Source organism: Aedes aegypti, chromosome 1 (genome assembly GCF_002204515.2).
Source record: "Aedes aegypti strain LVP_AGWG chromosome 1, AaegL5.0 Primary Assembly, whole genome shotgun sequence".
Classification (NCBI taxonomy): Eukaryota; Metazoa; Arthropoda; class Insecta; order Diptera; family Culicidae; genus Aedes; species Aedes aegypti.
The window spans coordinates 25,665,590-25,681,861 of record NC_035107.1 but is presented as its reverse complement, the minus strand read 5'-3'; the positions used below and the strand labels follow the sequence as shown (position 1 = coordinate 25,681,861).

At 37.8% G+C, this 16,272-nt stretch overlaps 1 protein-coding gene across 3 annotated transcripts in view; it reads right to left on the bottom strand.

The window, feature by feature from the left end:
* LOC5574208 (decaprenyl-diphosphate synthase subunit 1) overlaps positions 1-16,272 on the bottom strand; it is a 328,976-nt gene that overhangs the window by 58,891 nt on the left and 253,813 nt on the right. For all 3 annotated transcript variants that reach the window (XM_021839192.1, XM_021839194.1, XM_021839193.1), the window contains exon 6: positions 10,736-10,825. In XM_021839192.1, coding sequence (XP_021694884.1) covers positions 10,736-10,825 — 90 coding nt within the window. The remainder of the gene's footprint in view (positions 1-10,735; positions 10,826-16,272) is intronic.

The following is a 16,272-nucleotide window of genomic DNA, read 5'->3' as shown; positions in this document are numbered from 1 at the left end:
GAATAAATCAAGCCTCTAGAAGACAATCTGTATATGACTAAAAGTGCTTCTGTCAAAACTTGTTTTCCCTACAAATTTGCTGCTAACAAGCTTTATTTAGCTTTAGCTTTATTTTTGATTAGGTTGTTGGCATGAGGATTCAAATTCTGGCAAGACTTCTTGCAGATCTAAGACGCGATCTTCTGATTCATAAACAACATCTTTGGAAGATTCTTATCGCAGGACTGGTAGCGGTTAGACAGTAAAATAATAGTGACTTTAGTGACCAAAATATTCAAAATAGTAACCTAAAAGGGACTTCAAAATACCGGGTACCCCCGTTAGTTTGACCACATTTAATTGGAACACTTTTTAATCTGTACCCCGCTAATTTGCACATCGTTCAGATTAAAAATGGTTCAATCGTCATTTAGCTCATGGAACGGAGTGAAGTGAAATGGAACGCCGTGGAACGGAATGCAGAATCAAAACAAAACAGTGAAAGAGGTAACCAGAAACACGATTCTAGGGTGACAAGATGTTCAAATTAAAAATGAACCTCGATGGTTTGCATGAGGTACCGTTCAAATTAGCGGGGGTGCACGGTACATTACAAAGCAAACAACTGTTTCCAAAAATATATGACTAGAATCGAAGTACATTGGTTACAAACATAGATAAAACCAATCTGCATGTCATGTGCAACTTGAGAAACTGTAAAATGCACTATTTTGAAATATTTCTTATCAGTTATCCGTACAAGATAAAACTTAAATGTTTTGAATGTCTCTAAGAAATCAGATGATGGGAAAAAGTATGCCTAAAATATATTGCACTGATTATTACTTTCCTTATTTTTCTATGGGACGAATATGAGCTAGGAATCAGGTATAATTTTTAAATAAGCCTCAATATAGGGTGTCCCAGAAATTGTGGACACGACTTTGAAAACGAGAATCACAGTATTATTCCAAACAAATAAATAGTATTTTTTTTTGTATTTTTTCTTGAAGCATTTTATGTGCTTCCTGTGAAAATTTTGTTTGATAAAATAACCTTTTACATTGACATTTTTGATTTATGAAAATCAATTCTTATCTAGCCAGCATAGACTCTACTGTAGTGTTTTGTTGCAACTTAAATAGTAATGAATGTTCAAAATCTTTCGATGTGGTAATTTCAAGTACATTGTTGTAGATGTTCCACAACAATTTTTGTTTAAAATGTTATTTGCTAGGAAACATTTGAGAAAAGTGTAGAATTCCTAAAAATCGCTAGTTTTTCTCTCCACTTGAAATAACTTCACGAAATCATAGGTTTTCAGGTATTTTCAATATAATTGAAAATAATTCATTTCAAATTTACTTTTGTCAAATATATACACACTTAGATTAAATTACTGGGGTCGGTAAAATTTTACTGGGTTTTGGAACTACCGAAAAAGTCAGTAAAATGAAAACTGTCGCCACGCGTAATTGAAAAGCAAATTTCACCATGTTTTATTTTTTATCGATATATGATATAAAAAGAAAGCTCTCTGCAAAATTTCAGTAAAAAATCTCTGTTTTTCGATTTCTGGCATATATTTTTAGTTTACTGACTTTTTCGGTAGTTCCAAAACCCAGTTATTTTTACCGAACAGATTGAGTGTGTATACTTTTAAATAGGCAACGACAATTTTAAGATTTTTAAATGTTTTAGCGGATTTGTTGGTATTGACCTAAAAATAGACAAAGCTTAAACCGGACTTTTAGTTTCACTTGAAATTTCATACACTTAAATTTATAATTTCCAATGAAATAAGTGATAGTCTGATCATCTATCGTATCGACAATGATAAATATATTTTTTCAGATTTTTATTGTACGTACTTTTTGATCTAGCACAAATTTCGTACAACAAAGTCGCTCATAACGCGATTTGTGCAAAGCTGCTAGAAATGTAGCACCATCAACAAACAAGTAGCGAAAAAATCGCCCAAATTTTATAATCTGCATTTGATAAGTGCAAGAATGAAATGTGAGAAAATCAATACTCTCCGAATGGCAGTAGGATGAAGTCGTGCCCATACTTTGTGGGACACCCTATAGATCTCATGGGGTAGAAAACTTTTAGAAATACCAAATTCATAAATCTCTGAAAAAAGACCTTTTGGTATTTTTTTATTTATATCAAACTTTCTTACAAAAAATTATTGAAGATTTCTCTGATGTCATAAAGGTGTGCAAAAAAAATGATTTTGACGTTTCTACGCAAATTTCTGGAACAGTCTCTAAGGGAATCAGTTTTGGCGGATTACTTAAAAAATCGTTGATGAATTTCAGAGATTCCAGCAGAATCTGTCAGAAGCCAACAGTGAATAATTTAAACGAGGAGGATCATTGATCGTTAGGATTTACAAAGTTTGAAGAAGCTACTTATTTAGAATAGTACATTGCTCTCCCTGGGCGTGGCCATTCCCAAGTATCACGCGAAACATTTTCCAAAGAGATACTTTTCAAAAATGGTTTCAATCGCGTATCAATAAAAGCATCTGTAACTAACCTGGTTCTAGTTTGGTTGAATATCAATATCAAGGCACATAAAGTTTCATTGCCATTCCAATGGACATGCATTTCACTCCTTGTTTGACTTTCAACATTTTTGAAACGACAAGATTTGCTGCAAATGTCCCTTGCAAATAGCAATGAAGTCAAATTTATCAAGATGTTTTCAGCAACTTTTCAAACAAACTCTTGAAACTTCTCCCAAAATGCCGGTTTTAATGTTATGTTTCAAATTACTTTCATCAAAAGCATCCGGAACTTGCATTCAATTTTCGTTCCCATACAACTCAAGAAGATTCATCCCAGATGCGAGAAAGATTTGTTTCAATTCAGTTGCAATATGGTTGAGTTGCACCTTACGTATCATCTAACAACGATTGAAAGATTGAAAATCAAATACCAAGACCAAGACTCAAGCACTTGGAGGCTCGGAGACTCGAAGACTGCCAGATTGCAACACTGTAAGACTCAAAAACGTTAAGGTTTGAGAACTTGAAGATTCGAAAACTCAAAGACTTGAAAACTCGATGTACAAAGAGATTCAGAGAATAGAAAACTAGATGTCTCGAAGATTCGAAGTTTCTAAGACTTGAAGACTCGAAGTTTCTAAGACTTGAAGACTCGAAGATTCTAAGACATGACGACTCAAAAACTCGAATACAGTAATGTCCCGATTTTGTCAGCCCCATGCTGCATTTAGGGTTGACAAAATCGGGAAAGAGCTAAAATCGGGATCAGGCATTGCAGGATTCGCTTTCATTTGAGTATGAAGCACGATCAAAGCAAGCCAAGAAAAACATCCCATCTGTTGCGGTTTACGATCGTCATTGTATCGCAAGGTGTAACAAGTCTGATAAATGGAAGCAGCGAGCGAGAGCCCCAAAGAGAGAGCGATGATCAAATACATTTTTCTCGCATATTTACCGTTGGAGATAGGTGTTTTTCTTTACTGGCACGATAAACAATCCACGAACTTCCAATAGAAATAGTGTCCCCCAGGCTTGGATCATGTTTCGAGGGTTTTATCATGCACTACTATCCCCCCAATCTGATCAAAGTTGTAGCAGTATACGATAAACAGTCTCTCATAATGTGCAGCATGTTATGATAGTTACAGAGAGCGATACGTGAGAGATTCTCTCAATTTTCTCAGGATTCAATCCCTGATCGGGATACAATTTTTCGACTGGTTTCAAGTTTTGTTTGAACGTAAGGACTTAGTTTTATGATTTTGTTAATACAAACATTGTTTTTTTTTACTTTCATTTTCTATGTACCGTATTCCACGGTAACATTAATAAGTTCCTTGGATAATTATTAAGATGATTTTTAGATGATTGTATAGACGTGGCCAAGGTCATAATTGATTTTATGCACCCAATGTTGCCAGTAAAGGCGTGTTTTGTCTAATTAAAATAATTATAAATTTTAGGCTGACAAAATCGGGAAAAAAAGATATTTAAATTGGGGGTAGACAAAATCGGGTCAAAAAGGGTGCTAAAATCGGGGGTAGATAAAATCGGGAGTAGACAAAATCGGGTCATTACTGTAATCAATCATTCTAAAATTTAATGTCTCCAAATAGCTTTTATGAAAAATGGTCCGATTATTAAGAAAAAAGCCAAGGATCTCGCTGAGGATCTAAAAAGTTCTTCGAACGATTCCAAAAGACATCCGGAAGGGCTCCGCGAATATCCCTGCACAAATCCATGGAAAAGTTCCAGGAAAATTCATCAATGTGAGTCCTATAGAGACTCCTGAAGGTAGTTGCATAAGAAGTTCATGATAAATTTCTGGAGAATTCAATGAAGGAGTTTATTAACGAGCCCATTTAGAGAACGGTTTAGACATAAGTAAGTAATTGCTTAAGAACCAAGAGGAATACTCATAAAACATCTTGTAGAGATCCCTACAGAAATTGTTAGAGAAGTGGTAAAAGGCTCCCTGAACAATCTTTGGATTCGTAGATTTTTTGGAGGGATCACATGTGGGGTTCGCGAAGGAATTGCTAAAGCATTCTTAAGCAATTTTTGAAGGAATCCGTAGAGCATGTCTAGCATTGTTTTCTTCCAGAATTTGTGAGTGTGGTTAACTTCTAGCGAAATTTCCTGAAGGAGAAAATGAAGGTTGGTCGGTATTTATCAGAGAGAAATTCATAATATAATCTTTGAGATATCCTAGGAGGCAGTCTAAGGAAACTCCGTGCAGTAAACCTTGGAGCAATCAATTAAAGTGAAATTCATGGAATAAAGGGGTATTCCAGGGAAATCCTGACAAAAACTCATGGAAGAATTTCTAAGGTAAGCTTCGAAAGGGTCTGTAGAAGAATAGTATCAGGAATTCATTGAGAAACCCCTTCAGATATATTTGTTAAATTTCATGGATAACACTAGAAATATCTTCAGAAGAATTCCTGAAGTAATCCCAAATCTGTTCAATTCGCGAAGTTCCTTCAACAATTTGTTCCTTATGCGAAGTACAAATGATTTATTTTTTCTAATGAGTCACTGAATCGATCAAACGAGGGCAAACTACGATTTACCCATCTCTATTAGGAGTCTGCGAGACGAAGTCCTGCGAAACATTCGTTCTTGTGCAGATTAGCTTCTGTTATACACCGTCTTTTCCTTTCTAGAATCTAGTCAATACACTTCTTAGGGGTACACTAAACAAGGATGAGTCAACTCAACCATGTATCCATTGAAATATTCCTGATGAAATTCTTCGAGGAAGCTCTGCAGGAACTTAAGGAGGAATCGTTAGATGAATTTCAGAAGAACCCCTGGAAGCAAAGGCGTCAGCTTCATGAAAACATTGAGTGGCCAAAGTTTAGTCAAGATCAAATTTTTATTACTAACTAATGCTCCGGAAAGCTTCGTCTTGCCATCAAGTAGACTGTTGGAAAACTTCGTGTTATCTCCCATACAAAGTAACACACAGTATTCTTGCGTTTTTTTTATTATTGCGATGAAATCCTGGATTTTTTTTTTCTGGCACGAACACGTCGGAGTTCTGAACGAATGCAATAGTATAGGAATTATTCAAATCCGTTGATTTGTCCTCAAGCTAACTCGTGACATACGAACACCAGTCCATTTTTATTTATATAGATTTTTAGAGGAATTAATCCTAAATTAGTCGTCGGGTTAATATATTGTTTTTCAATACCAATTAGAGAATATTTTTTTATCTTTTCGGCACGTTCATGCGAATTTAAAAAAAAAAATTGATGTGGGTGCTTTTTATTTTTTTGTGCAAAATAGCACTATACTGCCCAGACAACCAGAATGTACATATAACGAAATCACCTTTTGCGTTATGCGATGCTTATATGTGCAAAGTTTCACGTATAAGATGCTGCGAACAGGCCTTATGCGTACAAAAGTGGAGGCGATATACGTACATATATTATATGATGAAAAATAGCATATATCGCGAGTACGCAGATTTGATTGCGAACTAATCTGTACTCTTATACGACTTGATTTATCATAACAAAAAATATTTGAAAGCTGCTACGGATTGATCCGACTTACTTTGTTCATGTATACGGGGACGAAACGAATTGTACACATAAACTCATAAAATAGCATTTAATGCGAGTAAACTCATCGATCAAACGATTTAACCCACCATGTAGTGCGGGTGTGATGCAACGTGTATAAATAAACGACTTTTCACGTAAACCGTTATACGACTGCTGGTTGTCTGGGTGATGAAATTATTGAGGGGGACAAAAATGCTTCGACCCCTTAAAGTTGACGCCTATGTCTGGGAAAATTTCACAGGGCTCGATTTGTTGTTCTTGGAGTGATTCCTTGAAATTTATTTTTGAAACATTAGAAGGAATCATTGGAACAATTTCAAAAGAAACCTTCTAAAGAATTCCTATCTAATTCTCCGTGTGATTCCCACACAGAAATATCTGTGAAAAAAAACAAAGGAATATCGTTCACGAAATTCGTAAACGAACGAAAAATCAGAATGATTATGTAGTTAAATAAATTAACCTCTGAGGTGCTTTCGGAGAAAGTCTCAAACCAGAATGATTAATTGTAAAAATCACAGGTTCAAATCCTACAAGAATTATTCAAAACGTTTGATAATCTTTCAGGTACATAATATTTATTTATTTATTGTATATGGTCTTCGATAAAATCGTACAGACTAACCTAATCTAATATCTTAACCTAGCTTTGAAGGACTGCTTTGTCAAATTGAAGTCAAAGTTCTCACTTACAGTGTTAAAAGCCCTAATGCATGAACTAAGTGGACTGTTGAACCCGTAGTTTGTTCTATGCCCAGGAATTATAATAAATGCGTGATTTCTTAACGGCCGCTGAGGTACATTGAATGAAATCTGCTGCAATACTTCAGCACAGTCAATGTTTTGGCATAGGATGTCGAATATTGTCAACTGTTGCAACTTCTTCCTTCTTTCCGAGAGTAGCTCTAAATTTATAAGGCGACAGCGTGCTTGGTAATGTGGAAGATGCAAAGGATCATTCCAAGGAAGATTTCTAAGCACAAAACGAATAAACTGTTTTTGTACACGTTCTATGCGAATAACCTCCGATGCGTAATATGGCGACCAAACAGGGGATGCGTACTCCAGGATGCTTCGCACCAGGGCACAATATAGTGATTTTAGTGCATATATATCTGTTAGTTGTGCAGCATTACGTCGGACGAAGCCGAGTACGGAAAAAGCCTTGGCAGTCATTGTGGCAACATGCTCATTAAAGCGGAGTTTGTTATCTATAGTCACACCGAGGTCCACTATAGATTCAACTCGTTCTAACTGAACGGAGTTGACACGGTAGTTATGCACAATAGGATTTCTGCATCGACTAAAAGAGATCGATTTGCATTTTTTAATGTTGATACGCATGCCATTCTCATTACTCCACCGCAAAAGCTCATCGATGTCGTTCTGGAGAACGTTGCAATCAAGAGCCGACGCGATCACTCTGAATATTTTTAGATCATCAGCAAAAAGTAACTTCCCGGAGGAAATTCGAGAACAGAGATCGTTTACGAACATTACGAAGATGAGAGGACCCAACACACTGCCTTGTGGTACTCCAGACGGTATTTCGAATTCATCGGAGCGTGCTGAGTTAACCCGGACAAATGCTTTTCGCTCAGACAAGTATGAAAAAATCCAGTCCATAATCCAATCCGGTAGTCCTATGTGCTTCAGCTTTTCTACTGCATACGCATGCGGAACGGTGTCGAACGCTTTTGAAAAGTCAATATATATAGAATCGACTTGATTTCGATGCTCAATCTCTCGGAACAGTACGGTCGTGTAACATAGCAAGTTAGAGGTTGTCGAACGATGTGGAACGAAACCATGTTGGTAATCGGAGACGAGCGGTTTCACAGCGTTAAGCAAAACTTCGTGCACTAGCGTCTCAAAGACTTTGGCTATACAACAGAGAATTGATACACCCCGATAGTTCTCCACGTGGTTTAAGCTGCCTGATTTGTGCACGGGGATCATGCAAGCAGTTTTCCACAAACTTGGGAATGTTATTTCCTCCAAGGAACGGTTGAAGAGCAGCGTAAGAGGTGTGACCAAAGATATGGCGCAGTTTTTCACAAAGGCGGGTGGCAACCCATCAACTCCAGCTCCCTTCGAAGCATCGATCTTCGCTAGTGCTCTAAGTATATCATCGTTGGTAAAGTTGAGACGTTGGAGGTGCACGTTGTGGGACGGCACATTTCTGAAGCATCCAGGATGTGGTTGAGGGGACGTTGAGCTGTAAACACTTTTGAAAAAACTGGAGAAAAGATTTGGCTTCTAGAAGAAGTCATATGGAAAACCTAAGAGTAATTCCTGGAGAAATTACAGTCAACCCAGCATGAGTCGATATTGAAGGGACAAACGACTCATGGAAATATCGAGTAATGGAACAGCAATACTATGGAAGGCTGTTTGAGGGTATGGTTCCATGAGTCGATTTCGAGTAATGGAAAATCGACTCACGGAGGTTTAACTACAGTCGACTCTCCACATCTCGATGTTCTACATCTCGATATCTCTCCCTATGTCGATAATTGCATAAGTCCCTTCAGTCTGCATATATTTTCACTCTCCATATCTCGATATCCTCCTTATCTCGATATCTCCATATCTCGATGTGTTTCTGTTGATTGTTTGTTCTAAGTTTTCTCTCCGTATGTCGATATGACTAATATCTAAGGTTACTAGACCAAAGTTTTGGGATTCAAAACAAATTAGGAGCGCAAAATGACGTCTGTTTGTGTATTACTTTCTTGGCAACGGAGTGTTTTTTAATCTAGTATTCATCAAAAATTTGTTCTTTGTCTCGATCTCTCCCTATCTCGATGGTCCCTTCGATATCGAGATGTGGAGAGGCAACTGTAATATTTTAAGAGAAAAAGCCATAGAAACTGAGGTATTACCAATTGCTGCTAAAATAAACGAATATTTGTGTATCTAACTAAACTGTCGTTATTGCCGTAGATCCCATGTTCCGAACTCCAGAACGGTTTGGAAGATCCAGAACATCTTCTTCTTCTTATTCTTGGCATTACGTCGTCACTGGGACAGAGCCTGCTTCTCAGCTTAGTGTTCTTATGAGCACTTCCACAGTTATTAACTGAGAGCTTTCTATGCCAAAGTTCCCATTTTCGCATTCGTATATCATGTTGCAGGTACGATGATACTCTATGCCCAGGGAAGTCAAGGAAATTTCCATTACGAAAAGATCCTGGACCGACCGGGAATCGAACCCAAACACCTTCAGCATGGCTTTGCTTTGTAGCCGCGGACTCTAACCACTCGGCTAAGGAAGGCCCCAGAACATCCAACTTGCCATTATCGTAGATCATTCTAGCAACACTGTGCCACAATCTAGTCAAACTGTCTGCCGACCAGCATTCCAACGAACGACAATCACTTGCAAATGCCACCGAGGATCATCAGACATACTTATAAACAACAAATCTCAGCGATCGTAAATAAGTCGCCCTAAGGCAATCCGACACCCCTTGCTGTTATCGTACGGTACAAGTAACACCTCGTCTCGGCTTTTAGCGGCAGAAGTGCTGCAGTGCGTTTCCAACATCTCCACTTTCAGATGATCATCGTCCACCGCACGACGTCGTGAGGCTGCAACGGGATGAAGAAGCGCTTGCCGCCTGCGCGTGATGTATCAATATTGCGACACACAAGTTCTTAAGGCTTGCAGTCATCTCGTCGAGTGCGGTGTGTTCCACATCCCAGCTGATGCTGACGCTGGTGGGAAAGACCTTGAGCGACGGAAACAAGCGAATGGAAAGCTAAGGGTGCAAATTCAAGTCTTGAGCACTTATGAATCCGCTTACGGATTAAGTGGTCGATGAAACCTTGTAAATTAACAAGCGTTTTTAGAACAGTATTCGAGGTACAGTGGAGCACATTCGTTTAGCTGAAGTTCTAAAATTGCCGGATTGCCGAAATATTTTTGGTCGCAGTTATGATAAGACTCATCGAACACGAACAAAATATTTTACAGTAAAACTACTATCCTGTTTTACTTCTGAAAACTTTTTCGAAAAATTTGAATTCTTCTAAACGAATGTCGACCACTGTAATGTACTAAACGCACCGCTCACTATGATGAGGAACTAAGTTGTTCGGTACAAAGTCCAATCGAACCACGTCTAATAGCAAAAGCGATGGATACATCTCGCTAATTTCGGGGAGGTCGATTAAAAAAAAGCCATAAATCAATTTACTGACCGACTCGTTTCGTAAAAGCCCCCCGACGATCAGCGCGGATCGTACTTTGTTTTACGATTTGCCAAAAAACATGTGTTCAAAGTGTGGCGCAATGTTTACGTGAGCCTGCTGCGATTGTAAAATGCAAAGAGAAAAGAGCGCACCGTTACTGGGCTAGTCCCCTCATATTATAGCGGAACTGGTTTTTAGGACTCCCCGGTTTTCGGGGCACTCCGTACAATTCAAAGAAGAGATCAATTACCACCGCCGACAACATAACAATAAGTACAAAAGGGGTAACAGCGGAGGTAATTGCCCTCCCGCGGTGCGCAGATGAATTATTACGTCGAACAAGTCGTCGATTGAATTAACGCGCGCCGCCACTGACTGAGATATCCGAAGGACTCGCACTCGCCGACGTTTTGGAAAGCGGACGGCTCTCCGCGGGTGTTGGTGCTAAATCGATTTTGGGACTTACCTGACTGAGGATGTGCGTGACTTCGTCGTGTTTAAGGCGGGCCAACAGCATCGATGCAACAGCTAGAACATAATCGCCTGCTTGCGTCACCTGTAATTGAAGCGAGAGAGAGAAAATGGAGGTTATTAATGAAGAAAACGGGCGATGTAACATTCCATTACTGTATTTCTGTGCGCATCGCGCACAACGCTAACCCGCCAAATCCGCAGCTAATTATCGCGGTTCATCCATTTTCACCGCCACTAATTGAAACATCAATCGTTCCCTTTTCTTCCGATTGGAACGATTTCCGAACACTGCCCCTAAATAGTTCGCGCGCCACTAATTTGATGGCCATTTAGATGCGCATTATGGCGCACCTCGTAGCAGGCCATGCCAGGCCACGACCGACAAAAAGTGCGTTGCTTGCCCACTTTGACGAGGAAAAGTGCGCTAATCGATGCAACGAAGTAGGCGGCGGCGCTATCGGTACTTGCACTATGGGCGGTTTCCAGATGATCTAATCATATGGCCGAAATTATTTGAGTTTCGTGATACGAAAACCAAATTTTCAAGAAAATAATGAGTTTTGTTATTTTTTTGATTTTTGGCCACCTGATCGTTCATAGTGTACTGTGTGCAATCCACCAAACCATCGCCGCATACCCAAATGGTCAAACCGAAGAAAGTGCGATTTTACGACCCATTCATTGACGAGTGGCCATGTTTACCAACAACCATCCACTACTTGGCACCGACTTCTTTTTCTTCAGACTGCACTGCAGCAAGAAGGTACCGTTGTTTCGTCGACAAGTTTGTCGAAATGCATTAACGACGAACGTGGCGCAAATGAATGCGCGCACAAGTGAGAGTGTAAATTTTCGGGGGGAATTCCAAGCGACGACGGATCCGTAAACGGGTCAAGGGCGTCCGGCTTAAGACTGAGAGAAAGAGATGTGATCAAAACAACAATCATCGGAGAAGCGATTTGCTGCAGTTGATGCACTTTAAAGAGCATATGAAAAATGACTAGGGTTTCGATCTACTTCGTCGCAAGCGCTAATATTCGTCTTATCGAATTCAAAATAGTCCAGTACGACAGATATTCGTTACCTACCATATACATTCCACTTTCACTTGTACACTAAAAAATGCAATAAAACTACTGTAGTTCTATAAATAACTTCAGTTTAATTATCGACTTTGCACTTTTCACCGAAAACCGCATGGACGAAGACGTACCGAGCGAAATCTGATTAGCGATCGACTGAGACACGCCACATTGTACCTTCGTACATCTTCACTGAAGGATTTCTTTCCAATCACATGCCGTAAAGCTTCTATAATTCTCGGAATTTTAATTATATTCCATCAACGACCGCATATAGGGCGAAGAACTATTTGGGCACTTCCATGATTCACTTAGTCATAGAGGGTTTTTCTCGGCCAAATTATCTGAAACTTTGCAAAAACGTTCGGACTGAGAAAAAAACTTGTGTGCAACAATGTGTGAACAAACATCAAGTAGAAAACGATTCCTCGTAGAGTAAAGGATTGTTTTCGTTGCACTGTGAGCAGTCAAGAATTTGTTCGGTCAAAACTAACTGTGCTTATATTTATGGGCTGAATTTTGATGGGGTGACGAATTCCATGACAAATCGATCAGTCACAGAACTCGGCCATCTTAGACTTGCAGTAAATTTTGCACGTCTTTTTGGTATGATACAACAAGAGTTTTCCAAAGAAAAATCGATCATTTTGACTCGAGAATAACTTTTGAAAATGGCCTATAAATTTTTGGCATGCAATTTATTTGAAAAATTCTAACTCCGAAACTGTTGATTTTAGAGAAAAATGTTCCATGAAGAAGTTGTAGTGAACTGTTTGAACTACAAGAAAAAAATACACACTGAAAAAAATATTTCATGTTTTGTAATGAAATATTTTTAAAAAAAATTTTGAATTACACGAAAACCCCATTTTTAAGATTTTTCAAATTTTCACCATAGATTCTATGATAGTCCCAGACGTACAAATTTCATGATGGAGAAATTTGTAATAAAAAGTTTTTCTAAAAACAACTTTTGGTCGATTCAGAATCTTGAAATGATTCTGAACCATAATGATTATGTGAAAAATTTCTCTATAAGTAGACATTTTCAAATTATATCGAGTTTAATGCAAAAAATATTATCTAAATATTAAAATAGGCCATTTTCATTAGTTATTCGCGATTTTCCATTAATAATAATACGTTTTCGAAAATAAAGACCATATTTCTTTCCACTTACTTATTTTCCTTGATGGAGAATCGCGAATAACTAGTGAAAATGGCATATTTTATAATTTAAATAATATTATTTGCATTAAACTCGATATAATTCGAAATTGGCTACTTCTAGAGAAATTATCTATATAAATAAAAATGGAATGGTGTTTGTATGTTACGAAATCGCTTACGAACGGGTGAACGGATTTGAATGATTCTTTCTCAGTGTTGTTCGTCAAGGGTTCTGACGTGTTTGTGTGTATGAAAATCCCAGGATATTCACCGGGAAAGTTAAAAAAACGAGTGCGAACGAAACTGTCATTTTATATGGGACGATCAAAAGCGTTTTTCAACAGCCTACTTGATGGCAAGACAAAGTTTGCCAGGACCACTAGTTCATAATAATTATTGTTCAGAAAAATTTCAAGATTCTTATTGTATCATCAGAACGTATTTATTTTGACAAAAAAACAGAATTTTGACAATCGACCAAAAGTTGTTCTTAGAAAATTTTTATTAAAAATGTCTCCATCATGAAACTTTGTCCCAACATCTGTTTACTATCAAGATTCTTTGGTGAAAATTAAAAAAAAATCAAAATTAGGTTTTTGTGTAATTTAAAATTTAAGTTTTATTTTGGATTTTTTTATGAAAATAAATAAAATATGTTTTCAGTTTTTTTTTGTTATAGTCCAAACGGTCCACAACAACTTCTTCATAGAACATTTTTCTCCAAAATGAACAATTTCGGAATTATATTTTTTCAAATAAAATGCATGCAAAATGTATAGGCCATTCCCAAAAGTTATTCTTGTGTCAAAATGACCAATTTTTCTATGGAAAACACTTATTCTACCATACCAAAAACATGTGCAAAATTTAATCCAAATCAAATACTATCAAGTTCGTACTCGATAGTATTTGATTTCGTTTTTTCTTCATCTCATTCTGGATGGAATTCGTCGGGTCAATAAATTTAGAGGGAAATCCCCATATTTCGTCATGCTGCAGGAATGGAGGGGGATGCCCGAAGATCTAAATCACCTAGCTAAACATTTTAATATGATGTTGAAGTGTTGTATTTTGACCACTCACTTTATCACAGTGAATCGTCAATTGTGAGACGAATCAAAACTGATTGGGACCGAAATAAAAACCGATACGACGGATATTGGCAACGGAAAGTGTTTATTCATTGCAATATATCCAATTAACGATCAAGGTTTATCAAAAACTTATTTTTCAATGCGAAAGCTGTCTTGGAAAAGAATTTTTTGGCATCGGTTTGTATCAGCATCGAGCACCGCAAAACTAGAACAATTGCAGGTTCTCATTGATCAAAGCTTAATACGATGGAAATTAGCACAAAACGTCCTACTGAAGTCTTCAAATTAAGACACAGAAGAATTAGACGTCTTAAAGTACTGAGTTCTTTTCTTCCAATAATATGAACTCTACCATATTCCGTACCGAAGAATGTCGAATCGAGTTAGGAAGAATGTCGATTTGAAGTGGCACTGGCATTGCAAAGTACTAAAGCGCCAACTGAAATAATGTTTCAAGGAAACGAACGCATTACACCTTCACCTTAATAGAAATTATCATGCATCGTAAAGTATAAAGTCGCTGACCTCAAACTTCAAGTGCTATATATAGCCAAAATTTACCGCAGACTAGTTTCTGATGGAAACATCAAACCTAATCCATTAGATGACCACTAATGATCACTTTTAACGATCATCTCTTGGTGATGGTCTCCCCGGCCACATCAAACGCAAGTTCAAGATATTAATTTCACGGCCATCCCCGGCCGAGCCCCTACCAGGAAATGTCATCAAGTGCCTGCCACGACAGTTCTGCGCTCACAAGACCTTCCGACAGCCACGGGGGAAGTCCCCGTAGTAAAACGTCCGTTAATGGTTCGGCGGCCTTCAACACCGTAGTTGGGAACCACCGCCACGTGCCGCTCTCTTTATGGAGTTGCGTCCCCTTGCTTTCAAAGTCAGATAATGTTGGGGTTCAGCGGTCCCATTAGTCCTAAGACCAACTAACAAGATCATACGTTGATGATTTAGTGGAGTCATGTTTTCATATGATCTTGTACTTCTTCCAATAACTTGCCGTGTTCTGACGAACGTTGCTGAAGACATCATCTTCTAGGTCACAAAGATCAAGAGCTAGAACCTATTAGAATTTATCTAGACTTCAGGAATTCCTCCAGGAGTTACACTTAGACAATCTCTTCGAGGATTCAAGATATTTGTCTGGTAATTTCTCCAGAATTTCCTCCATTTCCTCCGAGGATTCCTTCACGGATACATACAAAGATATCCCCACATATCTCGAGGTTCGTCCAGGAATTATTCCGGATTCCAGGGATTCAAGGAAATCCTTCAGGGATTACTCAAGAGTTTCCTCCATTAATTCTCCCAGAGTTACCAATAGGACAATAGCTACATGACAGATTCCCTAGATATTGCTCCAGGGATTCGTTCTGGGCCTTCAATCTTCCCGGGATTCCTCCAAGTGTTCCTTTTGAAATTCCTCAAGAGATTCTTCCATGAATCCCTGCAGAAATTTCATCTGAAACTATCCTGTCAATTTCTCAATAAGGAAAATTTCTACAAAAATTCACCAGTTTTTTTTTCTTTTTGAAAATTTCTTAATGGATTCTTCCAGAGATTTCTTCAGAAATTTCTCCATGGATTCCTCCAAGGATTGTTTTAGGGATTTCTCTAGGGATAAAACCAGCAATATCTCAACTGTTATTCTTCTTTAGATATCACCAAGGATTCTCCAGAGATTTCTCCAGAGATGCCTCCAGGCCTCCAGGAGTCCTTCAGTAATTCACTTTGATAATACTTCAAAGATTTCAACAGGAGTTTCTCCAGAGACTAGTGCAGAGATTTCTCCGGCTTTCTTTTCAGGAATTTCTCCAAGGATTGCTCCAGAAAAATCTCTACATGCCTTCCAGATCAATGGATTACAACAGAATCATAGCACAATTATATCAAAATTTGTTACTAATAACAAATTTTGTTTTATTTTTGTTAGAAGAACTTTGAGTTGATGGAGGAAATTATAACACAATTCAAACAAAATCGATTATAATAACAAAAGCTGTTTCAATTAAGAACATAATCATAACATCATTTGTTATCAAAAATCTGTGATCAAAGAAATTAACAAATTTTGTTACAATTCTGTTATAAAAATAACAAAGTTAGTTATAATTTGTTTGATTTGAAACATATTTTGTTTCAATTTTGTTCAGTGTACAAAAAATTGT